The sequence below is a fragment of the Typopeltis vanoorti genome, chromosome 20, assembly GCF_054136105.1.
Source record: "Typopeltis vanoorti isolate ZY-2024b chromosome 20, IOZ_Tvanoo_1.0, whole genome shotgun sequence".
In the NCBI taxonomy this organism is placed as follows: domain Eukaryota; kingdom Metazoa; phylum Arthropoda; class Arachnida; order Uropygi; family Thelyphonidae; genus Typopeltis; species Typopeltis vanoorti.
The window spans coordinates 37,339,199-37,363,460 of NC_143568.1; the positions used below are offsets into that span (position 1 = coordinate 37,339,199).

Below are 24,262 nucleotides of genomic sequence, written 5' to 3' on the forward strand. Positions count from 1 at the left end.
TAAGAGCGTGATCTGAGAGGCCCGCTTCACCAAAATTATTATTTTAACGTGTCGTCCCCCCTGAATAGGGATTGTACATCCAGTTTTCCCAATATAAGGTAAGTTACAGGTGCAATAGATACAATAAACTCCAGGGTGTGCCAAGGGGGGAAGAGGATCCTTAGAGGTGTTGAATATGTTTTTTAATTTTAAAGATAGTTTAAAAGTGGCATTAAAATTATAATGATGTAGGATTCTATTAATTTTTTTCTGATAACCCTTTAATGTATGGGAGTGTTTTATTTTACTGTAATCTAATATTACTTTTTGATGAAGTTTTATGAAGAATTTTATTAATAGTATTTTTGCTATATCCATTATTTATAAATGTATTGCTAATAATTTTAAATTCTTGTTTAAGAGCTTGTTCATTAGAGCAAATTGTCAGCTCTGTTTTTGAGGGTGTTGATGACTCCAAATTTTTGCGAAGGGTAGTGATATGAGTTAGTATGTATATATTGGCCAGTGTGTGTGTGTAGGTTTACGGTAAACAGTGAAGGATAGACTGCCTGAGGGAAGACATGTGACTAGTGTATCGAGGAACGGGAGCAAGTTCTGATTTTCAATTTCAATAGTAAATTGTATACTATGTACACCTTAAATAATGGTCAACTCACATTACTTGATAAAGGCCTAAACTTCGCACTAGCACCTAGAACTGTTAATAAACTTGATGTTATATACCAACATAAAAAGAGGCATAAAATCTCTTCCAGATAATATAGCTGATAAAATTCATTTAGAAACCAGCAATGTTTTGAATACAAAGAAAACCATATGTAGCAATTTGACGAAAAACAGAACTAGCAGCAATCAAGTCATTAAAAGCTAATCAAGATATTATAACAAAATCGGACAATGGTAATGCTATGGTCATTTTTGACAGATCAACTTATATTCATCAAATGAATTAACTAGTCTCCGATAACAGCACCTCTCAGCTTGCGAACTATAATCCAACCAACAGGATAAAGAAAAAAACTGTGAAATTACTTGTCTATGACCTCTTGGCCGTCAGACACTGTTAAGAAACTAATACTCCATTACGCCTGTTCTCCCAGAATATATGGTGTTCCCAAGGTACACAAACATAACATTCTGCTTCGACCAATAGTTGAGGGAATAGACAGCCCTAATTATCACCTATCAAAAAATTAGCGTCAATCAAAGAGTTGGTAGGTCATTCCCCCCTCCTATATAAAGAACACATAACACTTCATAAATAAAATTAAAAACAACTCTTCTACAGAACAAATTTCTGCCCGATATTATGATTCTCTTTGTCCACATACTATGTTCCGGTTACTGTGTGTGGCAAAATAAATTTTACCTATAAAAAGAAGATACAGCCATGGGCTCACCACTATCCTCCACAATTGCTGATTTTCAATCAGCAATTGTGGGGGATAGTGGTGAGCCCATGGATAATTGAAACCCTACTATTGAAATTGAAAATCAGAACTCGCTCCTGTTCCTCGATACACTAATCACACGTCTTCCCTTAGGCAGTCTATCCTTCACTGTTTATCATAAGCCTACACACACTGTCCAATATATAGATGTTGACTCATATCACCACCCTTCACAAAAATTTGGAGTCATCAACACTCTCAAAAACAGAGCTATAACAATTTGCTCTAATGAACAAGCTCTTAAACAATAATTAAAAATTATTAGCAATACATTTATAAATAATGGATATAGCAAAAATACTATTAATAAAGTTCTTCATAAAACTTCATCAAAAAAGAATATAGATTACAGTACAACTATAGCTATCCCCATACATTAAAGGGTTATCAGAAAAAATTAATAGAATCCTACTTGCAATGCCACTTTTAAACCACCGTTAAAATTAAAAAACATATTCAACACCTCTAAGGATCCTCTTTCCCCACTGGCACACCCTGGAGTTTATTGCATCTATTGCACCTGTAACTTACCTTATATTGGGGAAACAGACATACAATTCCTATCCTTAAAAAAGAACACACACACGACATATTAAATATAATAATTTTGGTGAACACCATACATCGAATTGATTGGAAAAAGTACTTGTTCTTTGTATCATACAAAAACTTGGTAAGAACGGAAATTTAAAGAAGCCTGTGAAATTTTTATTAACCACCCTAATCTTAATAATAATGGGGGCTTAAAAATCCCAAGCATTTGGATGGCACACATTCAGCCCACTTAGTCTCCAGCAAACCCTGACTTTAGGGCTCAAAGCAATTTTTCATTTTTTATTGGCCACTATCCATACCAGTTGCAATTTATATGTATACTTAAATAATTAATTTTATTTTCTGTATGAAAATATTGTTTTCCAGCTTAATTTAACTTTGCAACCTAGTAGATAATAATAATAACAAGACTCTAGCGTGATCTTAGTGATCAGGTCTTGTATAATTTCTAGGCAAACCTTTAACAGGCATATTACTGAATCTTTAACCTACACTCTTTCAACAAGGTGCTGAGAATTTTATATGAATGTTACAGTCGACTTTTGCTATAGCAAATGCTACTGTAACAAACTATAGAAAACTTGTGACTAAAGCTTCAAGAGTACAATGCTATGCCAAAAGAAAATTACGATAGCAAACTCTCTGCTATAACATCCTATTTCTGCAAGCCCTAGGGTTGCTGTAGTGTGAGTCAACTGTAATGACATTCAGCAGTAGCTCTCTAAAAGGAAGATAGATGTCTGATAAGAGAAACAAGTGCACTGATCAGTGAAGAAAAAGAAATCCTCACAAGTTTGAATATGATATCACTATCTATATATATTTATGAATAGGTGTCAAGAATTTATAGTAGAGGCCTTCAGATAAAACTGTAGACTTATTCCAATATAATCTACATACAACCTTCTTTTAATTGGAAAACTCAAATCTATTTACACTCAGGTAGGTCAAATGACTATGGGCTTAAGTGTCATTCCAGGTTTTAACCATTTGTTATGGAAGAATTTAAGAATCTAAATGATACCATACCTAGACTCTGTATTATAGGGATAACTCAACAATAAACAAAAGATAAAAATTTACATATGTATTTGGAAGACAATATCATCAACTTATTTTAGATATCCTCATAAGGAAACAAGAGAAATGTTTATTGTTGATATCTATAGGAAATGAACACAGATGCACATTGAATGCTACCTACATCACCTCCTATAAGTCCAGAAGAAAGGATTACCCAGACTCTGGAACGAAGTGTAAAATCAATGAAATGAAGCACTTTTAAAAGATCTGTAAAGCACTAAAGAAATTGGAGGATATTCATATATTGAAAGGATATAATAAGAATGATAAAACATACTCTTTAAAGAGTTAACATGGGAATTTTATGGGGTGCAGTCATTACCATTTGTGAGAGTATTCAACAAAATATTTGTCATCCTCAAGAAGCACATCATAGTGGTTTTCCAACTACTGACTTGTCAATCTATGCGAGTCTATCAAAACTGGCATACCCATTAGAGAAGAATGCAGAAATATACACTCAGTGGACAAAACAGAGATAGTGTGATGGGAAGTTGACACTGGCATCACCCGTACGTTTCACTCTGTATTGGTGATGCCAGTCTGTTACCCAAACTGAACAGATGGAAAATAGGCAGACATCATGGCTTCCCAACAATGTATCACAATCAACGAACATCAGTAAATGTGGTGATCTTAGCGACTTTGATCATGGATGTATTATCAGCATAGGACAGATGAGTCATTCTATCACCCAAGTGGTAAGAACCCTAGGGTTCTCAAGGGCAACTGTATCAAGGGACATATCAGTGCCCAGCAAGCAAGTGGCAGCTGACCACATGCCATTAATGAAAGGATCGACATAGACTGCCCAGGCTCATATAGACCAACACAGGGCAACAGTGGAACAAATCACATTCAATTTCAATGTCTGAGGTTTAACAGTGTCAGCAAGCAAATGGTATGGGAGCCAAAGCCCTAATCATGTACCACTGTTGACAGCTTGAGGGGAAATTGTGCCTTGCCTGGTGACGGGACCATTAAAACTGGACCTCTATAGAGAAGACCAAAGTCGTGTGGTCTGATGAATACCGTTATCAGTTGTACTGAGCTATAGAGTCGACAGCATGATGCCATGCCCAATCGTGACAGGCTGGCTCTGTTTAAGGTGGTGGCAGCTATGTGATGGTTTGGGGAGCCTTCTCATGTGGCACATTAGGTCTCTTAGTGTTTCTGGAGAGGTCCTTAAACACTGTGAGCTACCAGAATGTACTGGCTGATCACCTATACTTTCATGGCCTTTGTGCAGTCGATGGTCTGTTTCAGCAGGACAATGGGCTGCCTCACTCGGCCACACCCACCCAGGCGCGGCTCAAGAAACACTCATCTGAGTTTGATTACTCAAACTATTCATGTCAATACCTGAATTATACCAAAGTAAAATCTGATCAAATAATGCCTTGGAGTGTACAGGCTATTATTCGCACTATTAGGTGTCAGTCCTTATATCATATTAAATGCCAATACATTCTAGTTCAGTCATTTACATACTGTATAAAATACTACTACTACAGAAAAACCTTTAATAAATACCACAAAAATTTAACTGCCAAATACTTAAAATGAATATTGTAACAGTATAAAAAATGTAGTTAACAATGTATATTTGCATTCTTAATGCCTACAATCCATTTATCATAAAGTAAATCAAATTCTGCTTATCACAAATTAACGTGACTACTCAAACTATTCATGTCAATTACTGAATTATACCAAAGTAAAAAAGATTATATACATACAAAAATGATGGAGGTGTTGGACTCCTTTCTATCCTCTGCACAGGTGAAGGAGAACGTGATCTAGATCGTGACCTGGATTTTGACCTTGAACGTGATCTGGACCTGGAAGGTGATCTTGATCTGGATGCAGATCTGGACCTGGATCTTGATCTGGACCTAGAATATCTTCTCCGAAGAGGAGGAGAAGGAGACCTGGATGGAGAGCGAGATGGAGATCTTGATCGGGAGCGACTTTTGCTCCGACTACGACTAAGTGCTCTATTAAACATTTCAACAACTTCATCTTGAACAACTGGAGGACTGTAAAAACAATATTTCACATCTATTTATTAATATTAACAAGAAGAACAAGGAAATAAAACTGAGAATCAATCCATATCATTTTTTCTACTATACAATCTATTTTTTATAAATTTTTAAAATATTTCAGCTCACTTTTAACTTTACTCTACTGATCAAACCAGTTATGTTTCAAGCACTGGGAGCTTCCAGTAATCATGGTGGTGGTGGTGGTGATCTCACACTGGGAGATCAAATGATCTCATCTCTATATGATTTTTTACCATTTCTGATATACACTGAGTTGTCAGTTTATTGGGTACACATCCTCCACATTCCAGGGCATACATTTCTCATCAAAGACAGTGTTGTCAAGTGTCTATTCCAAGCTATATAAATGAAGTAGGACACACATGTATAATTTGATAAAGGACCAACAATGTGACCTAAGGGACATTGAGCAGTTAGGTGCCGGATGTGCCAGTAATGTGAAATTTTGACCTAGTGGAATATTCATCAACAATGCCAAGATCACATAACAGTGCAAAAGACAAACAATTCAATCAATAGCAGCTTTTTGGATAGAGATAGCTTGTTGATATGAAAGGCCGGGTGAGGATTACAAATATAGTGCAGTCTAACAGAAGAGAATCAGCCCAATGATAGTGCAAAGCAACACAGTGGTTTGCAAAGGAACATGCGAAAGGCTCAATGCATCATATCCTGACACAGGGAGACAACTTTACCAAATTGCACTATTGTTGGCATAAATCAAGTGATTACAGTAGGCACAGAACCATCAAGAAGAGACATTTCAGGAGTGAAGAAGGGTTACCTGGTCCATGGAATCCTACTTCTTAGCTGAGAACAGAGCATGAATGAATGGATCCATGGTGTCAGATGATATGAGGTATATTTTAACAGCATACATTAGGGTCCCCGTTACTAATCCATGAGGAATGCAATCATAGGTATTTCAGTAAGAGAAGCACAAAAAGCATGCAAATACCTGAAGTATGTTGAAATATGGAAAATATAACTACGAGTTATTCAATCTGAAATGATTAAATATAGATGTATACAAGTTTTGCAATGGCTATACTATATAATTCAAAGACTTAGTAAGAAGATCAAATCCTACATGACTGGAATAGGGCACTCATTACACTAATTTATAAAAAGAAAATTAAAGTTGAATGTGAAAATTATAGAGAAATTTTTGTGAAAAAAATTTACATATGCAAAAGCTAGAAATGTTTATGCAAAAAAAAAACTGCTCAAGGAAAAACCAACAAATCTAGGTGTAAGCCAAACAGAGGTTGTCAATATCAGATTTTTACTTTAAGAAAAATGGTCAATAAATCTTGAAATACAAGGATCTCTAAGTTTTGATGAGCTCAAAAAGAACATAACGGTATACTAAGGGGAAATGGTTATATTCTTTTTCAGATCAAAACTTCATCAAAAAAATTAAAGGATGTAGTCAACCTACTACAGCAAACATTACTAATAAATTTGCTCCCTATAACATTTTTAGCATAGTGTTATACTCATAGGTATAACACTATGCTAAAAGAAATTCATTACACCAAAACTATCCATATAACAACTATTCCTGTGAAAAAATTATTTCATGTTAATTTCTGCAAAAAAGTAGGACTGCGCATAGCACTATCGCCACTGAGATATGTAATCTATATGAACCACATTATGAATCAGAGGATGAGTTTAAATTGATTGCAGTATGGTGGCTGCTCTTCTAAGCATGACACCCAGACCAGTACCTAGGTCATCTGCAGACGATTTGGTGTCTGCATGTCACACCTGAAAGGTGCGGTACAGGAAGCAGCTCCTGCATAGTCTCAACAGTTGCCTTGATGCTTCCGTTCTAGTGGCCTCATTGCCAGCGCAATCGTACCGTAACAGTACAAAAGCAACTCTGGCTAGTGCTGCCTTTCGATGTGCAAGGCATGAACGGTATCGTTGCAGTGGCTAGATGGAATTCTGACTTAGAGGTGTTCAGTCATAATCCCACAAATAGTAACTCATTCTGTCTTTTAAAATTAGCAACTTCAACTTTGACCCAATGAGACATCTATCGCTAGACTTATCCGAGAAAGTTCCCAACAAGTACTGTGCTAGAGCAGGGTGTGAATTATGGAACACAAGTACAAGAACGATAGTCAGATAGCCAATTTCCTACGATAAGCTAGTGTGCATAGGTGCATGGGTGGGATGGCAATTCCCCACGTTGAAGACAGCATGAAGGTCCAATCCTTCTCGGATTCATAATATTAATCCTGATGTCATCACAGAAGATATTACACTCAGCTCTTTACTGTGCAATAGATGTAGTCAATTTATCTTCAAGAATCTTTCATCAGATCACAAGTGTGATAAATCTGGTATGAAAATCTGTATTAAGAAGGCAAAACCTATGAAAATATGCAGGATATTTTTCAACTATTTCTCAATCACGAACTGAGTAGAAAATTTCAGCTATTTAGGCACAGTTTTTACTGAAAAAATAGCAAGTACATATGAAAATAAACAACAGAATAAGTAAAGATGATGCGATGTGAAGCCATTTGAATAAATAAATATTAAACAAGAGAGAGAAACTGGAATATACAAGACTATATTTGGTGAAAGTTATTTTTTGCTTCATTATACGTGAATTATACTTGATAAGAAATTGTATTCTTGTTTAATCCTTTACCTAAATATAAATGAAATATCCAAGTGATGACAGTGTTCATCACTGTCATATCTCTGTAAAAACAGTGTTCATCACTGTTTTTACAGAGATAACTGTAAAAAGTTTTTTGTTTTAGTTATAATTCCAAGTTATACCCCAAGTAAATGATACTTGACAAGGAATTATATTTATGCTTAATCCTTTATCCAAGTGTGGGCAAAGAAAGTTTCTTAGTGAAGTATCTTCATGACTATGCTACTTGTACATAGAGGTTGCTGACTTCACATCAACTGCCTTATTATCTCATAATGCTGAACTACAAATCTGGAAATTATGACAAACTCAGGAGAATGTTATCTTTGGTTCCATGGTATCAAGAAAGGATATAAGCAGTGCATGGGAAGCTTTGAAAAGATGATGCAGTATTTGAATGTGTCCCTAGAGTTCAAAGAACAATTAGAATGGGAGTGAAATGGGTGATGAATCTCATTAAACAAGTGATCCATAAGAAGTAAATTAGGTGGAAGGAATATTGTGGGAATAAGAGTGAGAGGGATTATGAAATATAAAGCTCAGGCCAGAAAAGTTACAAGTATTGTATGGAAAGCTAAGCTGGAGTATGAAAAGAAATTGACTGCACAAGCTAAAGGCAACCCCCCGCCCTTTCCAAAAAAATGTATTGTTATGAGCAAACAAAGAAAGAATAACCGTGGGAAAACTTGACTGAATGCAGACAAGTTTGAGTCTGCATTCTGAATGAGGAGGTTCTAAAGCTATTGCTTAACCTGGATAAGAATTCAGCAATTGGGACAGATGGGATATCAGCACGTGTTAAAGGAATGTTCAGCCAAACTGGCTATGCCCTTGACATATTTGTATATTATGAGCCTTAGCTCAAGAAAGACAAAGGCTGACATGTCTGTCGACCTATCAGTATCTCTGGAGTAATTATAAAAATTTTAGAGAAGTTGGTAAAAACTTGCAGCATATAGAAACAACAAAAATATACTTTGCAAAGCAATAGCGGTCATGTCTAAGCCATTTGCTCATGTTTTATAATATCATTACATCTGAGTAGGATAAAGGGAATGGATACACTGTGATACTGTTGGACTTTACTAAAGCATTTGATAAGATACTACATCCAGGGATGTTGCATAAACTAAAGAATAAGGGATTGGAATAAACTACTGGCTTAGATAAGAGGATGCCAATGGACAGGTATCAGAAAGTAGTATATGGATCTGCCAGATTTAAGGTAATCGATGGTGTGCCTCAGGGATCAGGACTTGGACCATTATTGTGTAATCTGTACATTAATAATGGTGGAAAGAGGTTGACAGGAGATCTTTAGTTGTTTGCTGATGATGCAAAGATAGACAAAACAATCAGAGATGCTACAAATATACATTTACAGGGTGATTTGAATAGGCCAGAAGTGTAGGTCAACAATAATAGCTATCAATTCAATGTTAGTAAGTGTAAAGTTATGCACTTTGGTATGGCGTGATATCCAATAGCATATTATATTGGTGCGATTATACTTGGGGTAGCTGACAGGGCCAGAGATCTTGGAGTTATGATGGCTAGAAAGATGAAGTTCAAATATCACATAACAAAAATTGCAAATACAACTCATAGGATAATTGTGATGTTGAAATGGACATTGAAATTTAAGGATAGATTATGAGGATAGATTGAGAGTATGTGGACTGCAGACACTGGTAGACAGAAGAAAGAAGTAACATGATAGAGGTATATAAACTTTTGAGGGGGCATTATAGGTTATCAGTTGATAAAATTTTTCATTATAAGAAGATGAGGAGAGGACAAGGGAGTATCTGTGAAAGTTACGTTTGTGTGCAGTTAAAATCTAGGGTAAAAACTAGATTTTATCCGCTCACTCACAGTATGAGAGCTGTGAGTGAGTGAGTGGAACAGTTTGCCTGTTGAAGTAGTAAGTGCATCTAGTGTGAATGAGTTTAAGAAAAGGTATGTCAGCTGGTGTGGAAGATGTATGGCCTCTCTCGATGAGTCCTTGACTCCCTGGAGGTCTGATAATAATAATGCAGGACACATCTTTGCAAAACACAATCTTGAAGAGACCTCAATAAAGGTCCAAACTAGTCTGAGTAGTGACCATCACATAATGTATAGTAATAATATACACTTTCAGAAGGAAGTGTATATTGTTTTCAACAATATGTATATGAAGTCAATGGCCTCTATATAAAGTAACCTAGTCACAAAGACGGTTCACTAACAAACTTTGTTTGCCTACACTTGGATATAGGATTAATCAAGAATATAATTTCTTGCTAAGTATAACTTATTTTATAACTGAGTGTAAAAACTTGATACGACCATCTCTAATCTAGAGTAATTTAATAATACGATGATACACTCTTTCACTGCTTGTATATGAGAAATATATGATTTCTGCATTAATTCAACCTTGGTATAGTCCTGGATCTAGTTTCTACTGAAAAGGCCACAATCAGAAGTAGCATAGATAGTGACCACTCCCATAATGCACAGCAATATAGATTTTCATAATGAAGTGTTTTGCATTATGAACTAAGGCAATCAATGTGAAGTCAACAGCCTCTATACACAAGAAGCCTAGTCATGAAGATACTTAACATGCATAAAATCCTTTATTGCCTACACTTCAATAAGGGATTAAACAAGAATATTATTTCTTGTCAAGCATAATTTACTTTGACAATATTTAGATCAATCTGAGAGTTGCGTTAAAAATAAATCAGATAATTGAAGAACACAGAGTATGCTTATAAATACCAAAAAAAAAAAAAAAAATTAAGGAGTGAATAGATAGCAAAATGGCATTAAATATCAAGATTTTAGAAAAGAATGTCATTGAGATTCAAGAATGAGTAAGTAGAGATTACCTATGATGGTATAGTCACTTAAATAGGACAGGAAGTAGAAGACTGGCAAACCAGGTGTTTGAAAATTAAATGACAGAAAAGATGTCGAAATCTATCGACATCCAGATGTAGACAGATTTATGCAATTAGTGTGCATCAGAAAAGTAAGAGCTAATCAAATCAATGGCTTAACAAATAACAGATCAATCTGGATGAAAACATTTTTTATAACAAACTAGTAATGATGTATGTTGAAAGTTTTTTCACTTGGTTATACTATAAATTAAGGATGCCAACAAATTATATTTGTGGTTTCATCCTTTATCCAAGCATAAGCAAACCAAATTAGCATGTGAAGTAATTTCACAACTGGCGCCTACTTGTAAATAGAGGCTAATGACTTCACATCACTTGCCTTAGTATTCATAATGCAAAGCACATATCCTTACAGACATGTACAGTCATCCCTCGACTTACGTCGGGGTTCCGTTCCATCCAGCATAACGTAAATTGATAAGTTAAATCAACAGAGTTACAGGGGTTAGGAACTTAACGGTAATAAGTATACTCTCATTTTAGTTTTTAAACCTTATAAAACTATATTGTGCATTATTGCCACTATAAAACAGGAGAATAATCACCCAAATCTTCCTCTACAATCACATCTTCATTACCTTCCCTATGTGAAGGACCAGGCTACAGCTCTTCTGGTATAACCTTCGTTTTTTTTTTTGATTAAAATGCCCAATATGCTTTGCTTATTCCTCTTCTTCTTTTCATCGTAAATTTGTTTACAGAAACAAATGCACCATGTACTTTCCTTTCTATGTGAAGCTGACTGCCGAGGGAGATTGCCGCTGAATGGAAACCTTTTTACTTTACACTTGCTAGTGTCTTGCGACTTCAAAAATATAGTCAAAAATGTTATTTATTCCCTTATGGGATCACGGACGTGACTCAAACAGACATAAGTCGATGGATGGCTGTATAATGCTATGCATTATGGTAAGGGTCACTACCCAGACTGGTTTCAACCTTTATTGGGGCTCATCAGTGGGAGCCAGATCCAGACGTCTAGACACAGAAACTGGTCTGGTAGTGACCCTTCTCATAATGCATAGTATTATACATGCTTGTAAGGATATGTGCTTTGCATTATAGAATACTAAGGCAAGTGATGTGAAGTCATTAGCCTCTATTTATAAGTAGCCCAGTCGCGAAGTTACTTGACATGCAAACTTTATTTGCTTATACTTGGATAAAGGATTAAACCAAAAATATAATTTCTTGGCATCTTTAATTTATAGTAATGATGTAGTGATTGTTTTGCATTATCACATCATATGGTACCACTTGAGGTTATACTCCAGAAGATAAAGGGATAAATTATACCAATGAAATAACATCTGCATATATTTACATGAACCTTGCTATCTACCAAATACAAGGTGGTATCAAAGAGTTTTGAGACTAGCTCTGTTTACGAAAAATTACTTTATTTATCTACGTTTACACACTATCACCTTCAAAATAATTCCCTTGCATATCAATACAGTGCTCCCAGCGTTCTTGTCACTTCTGGAATGTGTCCTGGAAGTCTTCTTTTCGAAGCATGTTAAGCATCTTCTGCGATTCGTGCTGGATCTCCACAATGGTGTCAAGGTGAACTTTGAGCTGGATCTTCATCTTCAGGAAGAGGTCGAAGTCTGCAGGAGCCAAATCTGGCGAGCAGGGTGGGTGCAGAAGTGAGATCATGTTTCTTCTGGCAAGAAACTCACTTGTGAGGAGAGCTCGGTGACAGGGTGCATTGTCATTGTGGAGCATCCAGTTTTTCACGCATGCCACAGATCTGGTCGATTTCGCCAAATGTCCTCCCTCAGACACCTTAAAACCTGGAAGTAGAACTCGCTATTGACGGTCTGGCCCCTGAGGACGAATTCTCGATGTACAATGTCGCGAATGTCGAAAAAGACGATGAGCACGCACTTGGTCGAGCTGCAGACCTGCTTCGCCTTTTTCGGTAGTGGAGATGATGGGCTCTTCCACTGTGAAGACTGTTGTTTCATCTCAGGGTCATACCTGTACACCCAAGTTTCGTCACCGGTAATGATCCTCAACATGAAGGAGGGGTCATCCACAGCACGCTGACGGAGGTCTTGGCAGACTTCGACGCGGTGTTCCTTCTGCTCCTGGGTCAGCAGCAACACGGTGCGTGTTCAAATCACACGTGAGGATTGCATTGCCTGGACTGTTCCATATGACACAATGACAATGGCAGCAATGTTGTGGAGCGTTCTCCGATGATCCTCATGCACAAGTTGCCGAATGGGTTCGACATTTTCGGGGATTGAACTCGTTGAAGGTCTTCCTGATCTTTCATCATCTTCCAGTGATGTTCTTCCACCCTTGAAGCACGCTTACCACTCAAAACACCTCGAACAACTCATTGCAGCATCGCCATAAACTTGACGAATCATGTCGAACGTCTCTGTGGCAGATTTGCATAGTTTCATGCAGAATGTCATGTTTGCTCTTTGTTCTAACTTGCTGTCCATGATGAAATCACAGAAGTGGTAACGCAGGTGGTCAGAACAGCATCAGTTGCACAGCTCCCGATGTACACTGGATGATGTCTTTTGGCACACTAACTTATGAAGGTAGGTGCTCTCTGCGACTGTGCGTGCAGCCTTGTGCTACCATCCGTTGGTGTTACAAACCTAGTCTCAAAACAACTTTTTGATACCACCTCGTACATGCTCAATTTATTCATCAGGTAACACTGTAGGATAATACCACCAGAATAACTGATATCTTTATCTTTATATTAAAATCTTTATCTTGTTATATAACAAGATAAAGATTTCAAGAATGATTCAAAGAGCAGGAAGATAGTTTCCTGACCCACCCACCTGACCACTTGTAAGATGAGAAGAAACAAAACGATGATCCACTGCTGTTCAGTTGTAGCAAATGCAGGATGTGGATGAATCTGAATGGGTGGAATCTCTGTGGAATGCTTTCAGCATCTCATGGAATTTGTACCCCCATTAGTTGAGATGTTCGAGAACTAGGGGAAGTTTGTAAATTGTAAGAAGCCCAGCTGCCAAAAAATATTTTTGCAAACTTTTCCTTTTTTTGCATTATCACACCCAGTATTATTACTATCTCTGATATCTGTACCAAACATATATATAGTTTCTTAAATGTCTTTTAAAATTTTTTCATAATGACTACTATGTCAGACATTCAAAAATTCATTGTTTTTATTAAGATGTATTGCATGAAATTAGATCTGTTTACTTCTTCACAGAAGAGAAACAACGTTTTGATTTCTTTCTTGTAATGTTTAGACTGGGGGGGGGGGGGGTTGTAAGCTATGGTAACTTGGGCTAGCAGAATTTTACATACAAACTCAAAATAAATAAATAAAAATTTAAAAAAAAAAAAAAAAAAAAAGAATGCATTACAAATATAGCAATATCTTCTTTATTCCATTACCAAACTGCCTGGAAATAAAAATTTTACTAGTCACTGTATAATGAAAGAACTATAAACTGTGTTTACCAATAATAACCATGATAATTTGAATCTCACAGTAATAAATGAACTAGGCTGTTCTGGAAGTATAATAATATCTAGGAGCTCTAACTCATAGTACTAGTGCGATACAGAATTTAACACACACACACACACGCACGCGCACGTGTGTGTGTGTGTGTGTTAAATTCTGTATCGCACCAGTACTATGAGTTAGAGTTCCTAGACATTATTATACTTCCAGAGCATACACAACCACACACAAAGAGGCTGCAAGTAGTACATCAGTGCCATGCTGTGTGCAGGGAAGAAGTTGTAGGAATTTGTTTGTTTCTTGAACAACTAGGAAGTTCCAAAGACAGAGGTAAATGCAATGAAAGAAGAGGAGAATAAGAAGTTGATTTGGTAGGTTTTTTAGATGGACAGTAAATAAATGTCAAGCAGAAGCTTCTTGTATTCTTACAAGTTTAAAATAAGGCAGCGATGATGTGGCCTGTAAAGCAGTATACTACCTATGAAAACACTTATAGAATTATTTTCATTGGTAGTGAAAGTATCTTTATATTTCTGCCATATAGCAGAAACAGAAGGTCTACAGGAAAATCTGGAGAAGTCTGTGTAAGGAAAGGGAATTAACAATTATTTAGATTACCTTTATCTTCTAGATAGCATCAAACACTTCTAGGTTTTCAAAAAGTGCACCATCTCAAATGTTAAAACAGTATCCCAAGGTATCATGTCAAGCTAATTCATCAACCACATGAAGACATTAAAAAAAATCCAATCATGTGATAGGAATCAAATCCACAGCTTGTTAGTTGGAGAGCAGATATGCATTCACTTTTAATGCAAATCTCCTCCTCCCTTTTTTTGAGCACTACTAGATACATACCCACACATACACAGTAGTGCTGAAAAAATACCTAGAATTTAAAATATCACACAATTCCTTTTTCTTAATGGAAATAAATATATTCAGAAAACAAAGGATACATCATGACAGCTATCATGGTTTGCAATGCAATAAGTTGACTGTTTTATGCAACCTTGTTGCTCTGCATGAGTAGGGATATTTAGTACAAAAAATGCATGCATGCACACACAAGCAAAAAATTTCTTGAATACTCAGGTTTTTGAAGGGTTCTTGAAGAAAGAACTATTCTTTAAGTTTATGAAGAATAATTCTTCAAGTTCAATAGTTATTAAATGTTACATCAAGTCTTATTTCTTGCATTTTGTAGAGCAACTTTCTCATTAGAGGCACACTTCAGGGAAGTGGGATGGAAAAAAGAATGCTAACTGTTAGGTGCTGAAAGCTACATGCTGGTAAATACTTTCTTCTAATGCTTTTTTTAATCCATCAATCAAATGCTGAAAGCAGGAATTTTTTTGCCTAAACATTCTGAAAAATCAGTTGGCAGCCAGAGTTGTCATCTCATGTTCATAATCCTAACAAATATATTATTAGTATGCATTATGCATGTTCTATGGTCAACCGTTTTGCATTGTAGGATGAAAACCCACATCTTCCAATAAAAAATGCCTTATATATATCTTGCACTAAAGATGAACTAATCAGTGCTCAGGAAAGCACACATTTCATATATATATTTCTCCACCAAAATCTAGCATATAGCATGTGTGCCCACATTCCCCCAATGTTTCAGATACACACACACAAAACACACACATACATATCCCCCCCCCCCAAATCTAGCATAACAGAAGTTACCATGAGGATATGCAAATACTCTCATAATACCATTAGTGATTTAATTTAAAGCAAAAATGATAGTTCTCCACACCTTTATATAAGAACTCATATAATTTGTTATAAGTGATTTTTCATTTTTTCCTCCCCACTCTACAGTTAAAATGAAGAAACTAATTCCAGTTCTAAAATAAATATGAATAATTACCTTTTGCTTTCTCGGTAACGCCTTCGTGGGGGAGACTTGGACTTGCTACGAGGTCGTGGAAAAGTCATTGTTGGTGTCATTTCAATTTTGAAGTGTGCATCTTGACTATCATCTCCACTATCTCCACTATCAAAAAATCCTTCTTTCCTTTTAGCTTGAGCTTTTGCCTTGAAGAACTCATATAAACCCAACTGTTCCCATCCCTCACTAAAAACATAAAAAAGTAAATATATATCAAACATTAACCCGTGCATCTTGTATTAAATCAACAAGAATTAGATTTTACATAAAAGGGACATAAATAGGTGATGAAAAAAATAAAGTTTTGTGTTCAGTGTTCTCATAATTGTGTTCATATTCAGGTATCTTCAATACCCAGAATTGTTGAATGGGATCACTATTTGCTGGACAAAACTGATATTTCATTTCAATGGATAATAAATTATTCTCACTTAATTTATATTGTTTAGTGAGTGTTGCCATTCTTACCATATGTTACTTATTGTGTTACAGTGATGTTACTCAAGCTAGTGTATACAAAACCACAAAAATAAGAACTGACTATAATAAATAAGGTGTAAATAAAGATTAGAAGTGACTTTAAATGTTCAATTAATGTTTACAGGGGAAGAATGTTTATAATGCAATTCAATAGCTAATGACACAATAACTCAATCATCAGGAATTATTTTTAATCACTGAAAAACAATAGATTCTTATTATACTCTCTGAATAACAATTAGAAACATGCATTTTCATCCATTTTATATATTCAGTAATATTTACCAAGCACTTTCTTCAAAATAATCTAATTAATGTAGAAATAATAATTTTCATGATACATATTAACACTTTTTTCTTTTCTTTTTTTATTTTGCATCAACTTCACCTTCTTTTCACAGCAGTTTTGTGGTCTGTTCCATTCTCACAGTGGCAACAGCCACAATTTGATAAGTCATCAGTCAGCAACATAATATGAAAAAAAGCAACTGTTTTCTTATTTTCTAAGTTTTCTGCTGTTGTTTTTTTCTCCCTAGAATAGAAAAATGAACTACGAGTTGAGCATCATGTGACTTATTCTACAGATAGAATTTAGAATCTTTATACATTTTATTGGCATATATAAATCAAATATTGTATGTATCCTAATAAAAATAGGGCAAAGACTGCAAACATGTGTCACATTTAACACTGTCAGTTATTTTTGATTAGATACAAAAAAAAAAAAAAAAAACTGGTGTAATCTTAGAGTATTCTGATAGGAAAATGGAAAATTTTTTGAGCCATGTATTATATTTTTATAATACAACTGTTTCCACACACAAAAATTAAAGTGAATACTTTCATTTCCTTCTGACTTGATTTTATTTTTTTCTTTTCCTATTTATATCTGTTGTCATATGTCCTAATAAAAACAGGGTAGTGGCCACAAACCTGTATCACATTTTATATGCAGCATTATCAATTTCTGATTTACATATGACAATAGTAGATAGAATTTCTATTGTACTGATATCATATTGATGCTATAAAAAAGCAATTTTTTTTAGGCTTGCAGGGATAATAAGCTGTAAGAATTCAGGATACTGATTCCACAGCAAAGGCCCATTCTTTAGTTCAAATTTTTTTGAAACATAGTTACAACTACAAGTGATGTTATGAAAAAATTTGGAAAATAATTCGTAAAGTACTCTCTCATGATTCCAATGCTAATAGCGATGACCTGCAATTAACTGTGAGAGCATACAAATACTGATTGAAAAACTAATCTGAGAATTAGTTTTCTTGTACTCTTATTTCAGCAAACTTGTGTTATCTTGATTATGATAATATTCTGAGCACACAATTAATTTTAATATTACTCACAACTTTCAATGGGAACATCACTCAGCAACTGAATGACATCAGAACATTAACATCAGCATTACATAAGTGTTAATATGAGAATCCTTCCTGGAGAGGAATTCTCAAGAAGAAACCCTATTTCCACTACTAATAGGAGGATTAGTAGACCTGAAAATAGGATTTCTTACCAAGAATTCCTTTGCGAGAATTCCCAGGATAGTACAAATATCACCCAAGAAATTCAAGATTTTTTTTATCATCTTTTTCGATCTGAAGAAATAAAATTACTGATATTTTGATAAGATTTTGATAAGAAAATAAAGATTTTCTTATACAGGATTAAAATTTTGATAAGAAATAAAATTACTGGAATGTTTTCCTGAGTTCACATTAATCTTCCTTTCATGTGTATCACACATATGCAGTGTGAAATCAAGGGTAATAAAATAATTATAAATATTTAATAACTATATTACTTTATTCTTTTTTGAACAAAAACTAATTTCATTTACTTTATTGTAGTAACCCCTAACAATGAGCACAATGTACAACGAATGGTTGCAGTAAAAAAAATCTGACAACTTGTTATCAGCTGTCTTCCAAAATGCAGTGAAAAGCACATCATCATCAAAAAGTGAACTCCATTATCATCTCGAATATATTAATTACATGAAAAAACAGAAAAGTAGTGAAGGTGACAGACACACATATTGTCTGCTTCAACCATATGCTAAACAGCATGTGCCAAAAGTACATAAATTAGTTGCTAAACCTGCAACAGTATTTTTAACTTGGGTATAATTATGTTAAAGATACGATCTGTTTGCTTACTTGGAAAAAATGGAATAAAACCAGGTTTAAAATTGCTTGGTATCTTTAACATAACCATACCCAAGTTAAAAATACTTTCTACATCTATATCTCCTCCGAGATTTTTATTTAATAAGGTTATAACACCTTATGGTAACTTGTTTTGGTAAAATACTTACAAGCTCTGCATTACTAAATCTTGGTATTTCTAGCCTAGCTCCCACTGATGAGACCTCAATAAAGGTCGAAACCGGTCTGGGTAGTGGCCCCTTGCCTTTAATACAAAACTTCATACATCCCCTTCTTGGAGATGTGTTTTGGCATTAAGAGTAAATATTAAGATTAGTGATCGGAGCTTGCTCCACTTTTACCACGAGTTGCCTTGGTCTTGCACTACCTGTGGGATCAGCTAGTCTTGCATAAATTGCAGGCGCAAACTTGACATTTTGTCTGTTTGCTTACTTGGAAAAAATGGAGTAAAACCAAGTTTAAAATTGCTTGGTATCTTTAACGTTCTACACTGTTGTATATTAAGAATATTTTAAAATAAGTATGTTACATTTGTAAATTATTTTTATAACTTTATAATTTAAAGAAAACCAAAATATCTCCTAATTGTTTTGAGCAGTGTATTAGTTGAAAAATACTGTATGCTATACATTTAATCCCTAAATAAAAAATCTTTGGGATTTTTTAACAAAAGTGAATAGCTGCTGTAACAAATTTGGTATGAAAATCATCATTAAAAAGACATTTTATGAAAATAGGAACATGGTAAACAACTCCATTCTTGATGGAGATCTACAGAACAAGTAAAACATTTCAGCTGTGTAGGTACAATTTTTGGTGAAGATGGTAAACTGACTATGGAAAAAGATAATAGAATAAGTAACACTGGTATGATATACAGCTAAACCAGCAGTATATAAAGCAGTTTCAAACTAATTTTCAAACTAAAGATCTGAGCTGTTAGAAATCTGTTAGCAAAATGAAGATATTCTTAAATGAATATGTGAGCAGAGTTCATATAAGGTGGTATGGTCATAGAGAGTGAGAGAGAGAGCGGAACAAACAAAACCAAATGCTTGAAGCCAGAATGATGTTAGGAAAAAAGATCTACAGGAAAACCGAGACTGCACAGACTGATACAAGTTGCAGTGCCTTTACATGAATCTAACTAGAAAATTATTGATAGTAATAATGTAAACTTAATTATGTAATTTTACATTATATTCTGTTACTCCTTGAGAATATATATCAGAACAATGAACTGGGATTTTTTTTATTTTATTTTTTTTTTTAATTTACGCATTGCATGAATTACTTCTTGAACTAAGAAGTACTTCGGGCACTAACAAATCTGAACTAATAAATAAATAAATAATACCTTTATAGCCAAGTGTAGAATTGGTACAAACAAGAATTTTTTTTTTCCCTGTGACTCCAACCCACAATTATTTATTTTACATAATTCAATGTCCTTACATGGGAGATGAATGAAATTCATGTTGTTGGACACCAGATGGTGTATTGTGTGTAGAGCAGAATTATTGCTCCCAAAGGATAAGTAACTTTTTTGTATTAAATGGGCGTGGAATTGATTGAGCTAGTTTGCAAGTAAACATTTTTTCTTTTTATTTAAATACAATATTGTCAGCATGGCACTAATGTGTGGACAAACAACTGGTATGAAATTGTGGGATTTTATTTAGTGCAGTGTGTGTGAAATGTATTCGTCGAGAAAAAACATATGTAGAAGGAAATTGAAACTGGAGAGTGTATGTGTGTTGTTTAAAAGTGAGCATCTATTAGGTGACGAAAATGCGGCAAATATTAGTAGAGTGGACAGTACTGATGATAGGATAGAATATGATGTTATTAATATCGAACATGCGGCTGTGGATATAGAGGAGAATGAAATGAACATTAATAAAGAAATTGTGCACTTGAATGTTATTCTTCAAAGGACAAAGCGTGAAACTGAAAATTGCAGAAGCGGCAAGACATTAGAAGGGCTAAAAGAGAAAGCAGCAGCCAGACCGAAGGAATAATAAAGACCGACCAAACAAACAAGAAAAACAAGTCAATGAGAAAATTATGTACAGAGATTCAATGATCAGGAGAGTACTTAGTGAAAATGTAACAAAAGTCAAAGGAAACAATTGTCTTGGTTGGTACAAATATTTTGAGAGGCAAGAAGTATTATTCTATGAGGAAGGATGTAAAGGAATTGTTAAAAGAGGCAAAACTGAAAAGCAAGAAGGTCAAGATTGCAAGTCTTCTACCATGCTATAACAGAAGTGAACTGAGAAGGAGTCACTGATAGCCATTGGCTTGTGCAGAAGGAATGAGGTAGGATTTGTGGATCACTGTTTGATGGAAAGGAGTTGTACAATGCTGATTGACTGCATCTAAATGGTTTTGGTGTTGGGTGTCTAGGGAAAACTTTGTTTGCTGAGCATGCTGAAGCTCAAATTCAGGGAAACTAAAGCAGTTAGAGTGGAAGCAAGTGAGTTTATGTGAAGGTATCCAGGAAGTGAGTGAGTGTGAAAAGGACCAAGTGAGGAATCTAGTCTCTCAAGCAAAAATATTGAATAGGGTAGTCAATTCAGAAAGTAAAGGTAGTTGGGGTCCTAAAGGGATGCTGTGTAAGTACAATATGAGATTACTTCCTGGAGAGGAATTCTCAAGAAGAAACCCTATTTCCACCACTAATAGGAGGATTAGTACACCTGAGTGCAGTTTCTATGCACTAATGCCAGAAGCGTCAGGAACAAAAGGAGTTTTGGCATTGGTTAGTGCAACCTCGCCAAAAGTTATAGGCATTAGTGAGACTTGGCCAACAACAGATGATATAGTTACAGGAATAGAATGTGAAGGGGTTTAGTATTTTCAGAGAAGATAGGATGGGGAGGGATACCGCTGATGATAGCAAATGAATTGCAGCCAAAAAGAACAGGAGGCTGGCCGTTCACTTGAAGCAGTCTGGTGTGAGATTAAGGCCAGTAAGATAAAATATTCAGTTGGTTATTGCTATAGGCCAGGGAGTTCCACAGATGATCTGGAAGACATGCATCGCTAAATTAGCAACAAGTATAGGTTGAGTGATTATTATGGAGATATTATAGACTTCAACTATGGAGATATTATAGACTGGAAGTAAGAAAGATCACATGGCAGGATGGATATGGATAGAATTTATACACCTACTAAGAGATAATTAGTTAAGGCAGCATATGATGGAGGGGACTAGAAGTGGGTGAGTATTGGACCTGGTCAAAGGATCAGAAGAGCTATCCATAACCAAGATGACCACATTGCCTCCGATTGGTGAAAGCGACCATGCGGTCTTGACTTGGGAGATGGTAAAACATAGGGAATATTCTGTCAAGAAGAGGTATATGTATATATGGAACTACAAAGTAGGTGATTATGACAATCTTAAATTTGTGCAATGCCATAAAACACAGCAGGGTAAACATGTTAGTAGTGAATGGGATATAGTTAAGAGTTATCTAGAGGAAGCAAAATTAAATTATATTCATAAGGTAAAGAGGGTTAATCAGATAGGATGAGTAATACTGGGTTGGCAAATAAGGTCGTTCGGTTTATGCGTTAGTACAAGTTTATGCCGCTTTGCCTGTCGCTATTGTTGCCCTACTGTGCAACGCTATTGTGCAATCGAAAGGCAACATTTCTCATAACTTTACAGTGAATATTCGTTTGGCTTAATTCAGTTGCGTGTGTGTGTAACATATTTTGAGAAATGGAAGGAAATAATGTACATTACAGGCATATTTTGCTTTTTTATTTCATAAAAGGCAAACGAGCTGCGTTGGGCCATAAACAAATATGCAGCATATATGGGGATGGTGCCTTAACAGAATGCGTATGCCAAAAGTGGTTAGCCAAATTCCGTTCTGGAGATTTCAACGTCAGTGATGCGCCTCACACCAGTCGAGGTTGATTTGAGTGTTGTGAAGGATATTGTCAACAAAAATCCATCACAAACAGTGCGGCAGATTGCTGCAGTACTGAACATATCCCATACAAGCATTGAAAACCATTTGCACAAGCTGGGATATGTTTCAAAACTCAATGTTTGGGTACCGCATGAATTGACCAAGAACAACATGACTGCTCGCATATCCATCTGTGATTCACTGCGACATCGCCAAGAAAACGACCCATTTTTGAAGCAGATGATTACGGGAGATGAAAGATGGGTCGTGTACGATAACATGGTACATAAAAGATCATGGGAGCACAAGAGTAAACTGCCACAAATGACCTCGAAAGCGGGATTGCACCAAAAGAAGATCATTCTCTCCTTGTGGTGGGATTACAAAGATGTTGTCTACGAGGTGTTACCGTCAGGAAGAACGATTGATTCAACTGTCTGTTGCTCACAGTTAACGTGACTGACCCATGCAATTAGCACAAAACGTCCTGAATTGGCAAATTAGAAAAGAGTTGTCTTTCACCACGACAACGCCAGACCCCACACATCGTTAACAACCCGGAGTAAATTGTTACGTCTTGTCTGGGATGTTTTGCAGCATCCTCCGTATTCACCAGACCTCGCACCTTCCGATTACCACTTTTCAATTGTTCCAGAATTCTCTGAACAGGAAAACCTTTGCTAATGAGGAGGTATAATAAGATGAAGTTTTTTTTATTTTACCTGGTTGATTGTTAAAATATTGCTTTCTTTATCCTTGGCTTCTATATTTTTATTCATTAACATTAACTTTATCTTTTTCCATTCATGTACTCAGTTAATCTTATTTCCCTTTCTCTATCTTTAGTATTCTTTCCTTATGCCAGAGATCTCTAGAAATTTATTTATTTATTACTAGCTGCACCACTAAAGTTCCTCCTCTATATAATTATATACAGTCATGGCTAACTTTTAACTCAAAATTCGCACGAAATTCCAATCTCCCCTGCTCACAGGATCGGTTTTTTCTGAGAACAGTGCAGTTGGGAAAAAAGATCAGATGGCACTCCTTTTAAATATAACAAACATGTTTATTTATACTAAAACAGTCTAAGCTAAGCACCTTAGGAAAAAAACATCATATAGGACAAATTCTTAGGCATGCAACAAATACCAATGACAAATTATTAAACAATTAAAGATAACTATTAACTATCAGCTCATTTACAGTCTAGGAATAACCATGCTTTGATTTGATGATTTGATGATATAACCTCCAATTTCAACCTCCACATAAAATATAACACTCTATAAGCAAACTACTTCTCATAACATTATATTTCTTAATTCTATAATCTTGTCAGTTCTTCTGAACCAGTTCTTTACAATACAATGTAAGTCAAAATTTTCATTAATGTCTTTTACAATTACTTTAAAAACAGCTTCTCTCTATGCGAACAAGTTTTCAATCTACTGTATATAGCAGTTCTATAAATTCAGTCTTTCTAAATAGTC

General features: G+C 35.3%; 1 protein-coding gene across 2 annotated transcripts in view; it reads right to left on the reverse strand.

Annotated features, from left to right (window-relative positions):
* Positions 1 to 24,262, reverse strand: part of scaf6 (SR-related CTD associated factor 6) — a 251,811-nt gene that overhangs the window by 18,482 nt on the left and 209,067 nt on the right. For both annotated transcript variants that reach the window (XM_090409796.1, XM_090409797.1), the window contains 2 exons: positions 16,153 to 16,359; positions 4,829 to 5,128 (listed from right to left, as the gene is read on the reverse strand). In XM_090409796.1, the coding sequence (XP_090265922.1) occupies positions 4,829 to 5,128; positions 16,153 to 16,359 (507 nt within the window). The remainder of the gene's footprint in view (positions 1 to 4,828; positions 5,129 to 16,152; positions 16,360 to 24,262) is intronic.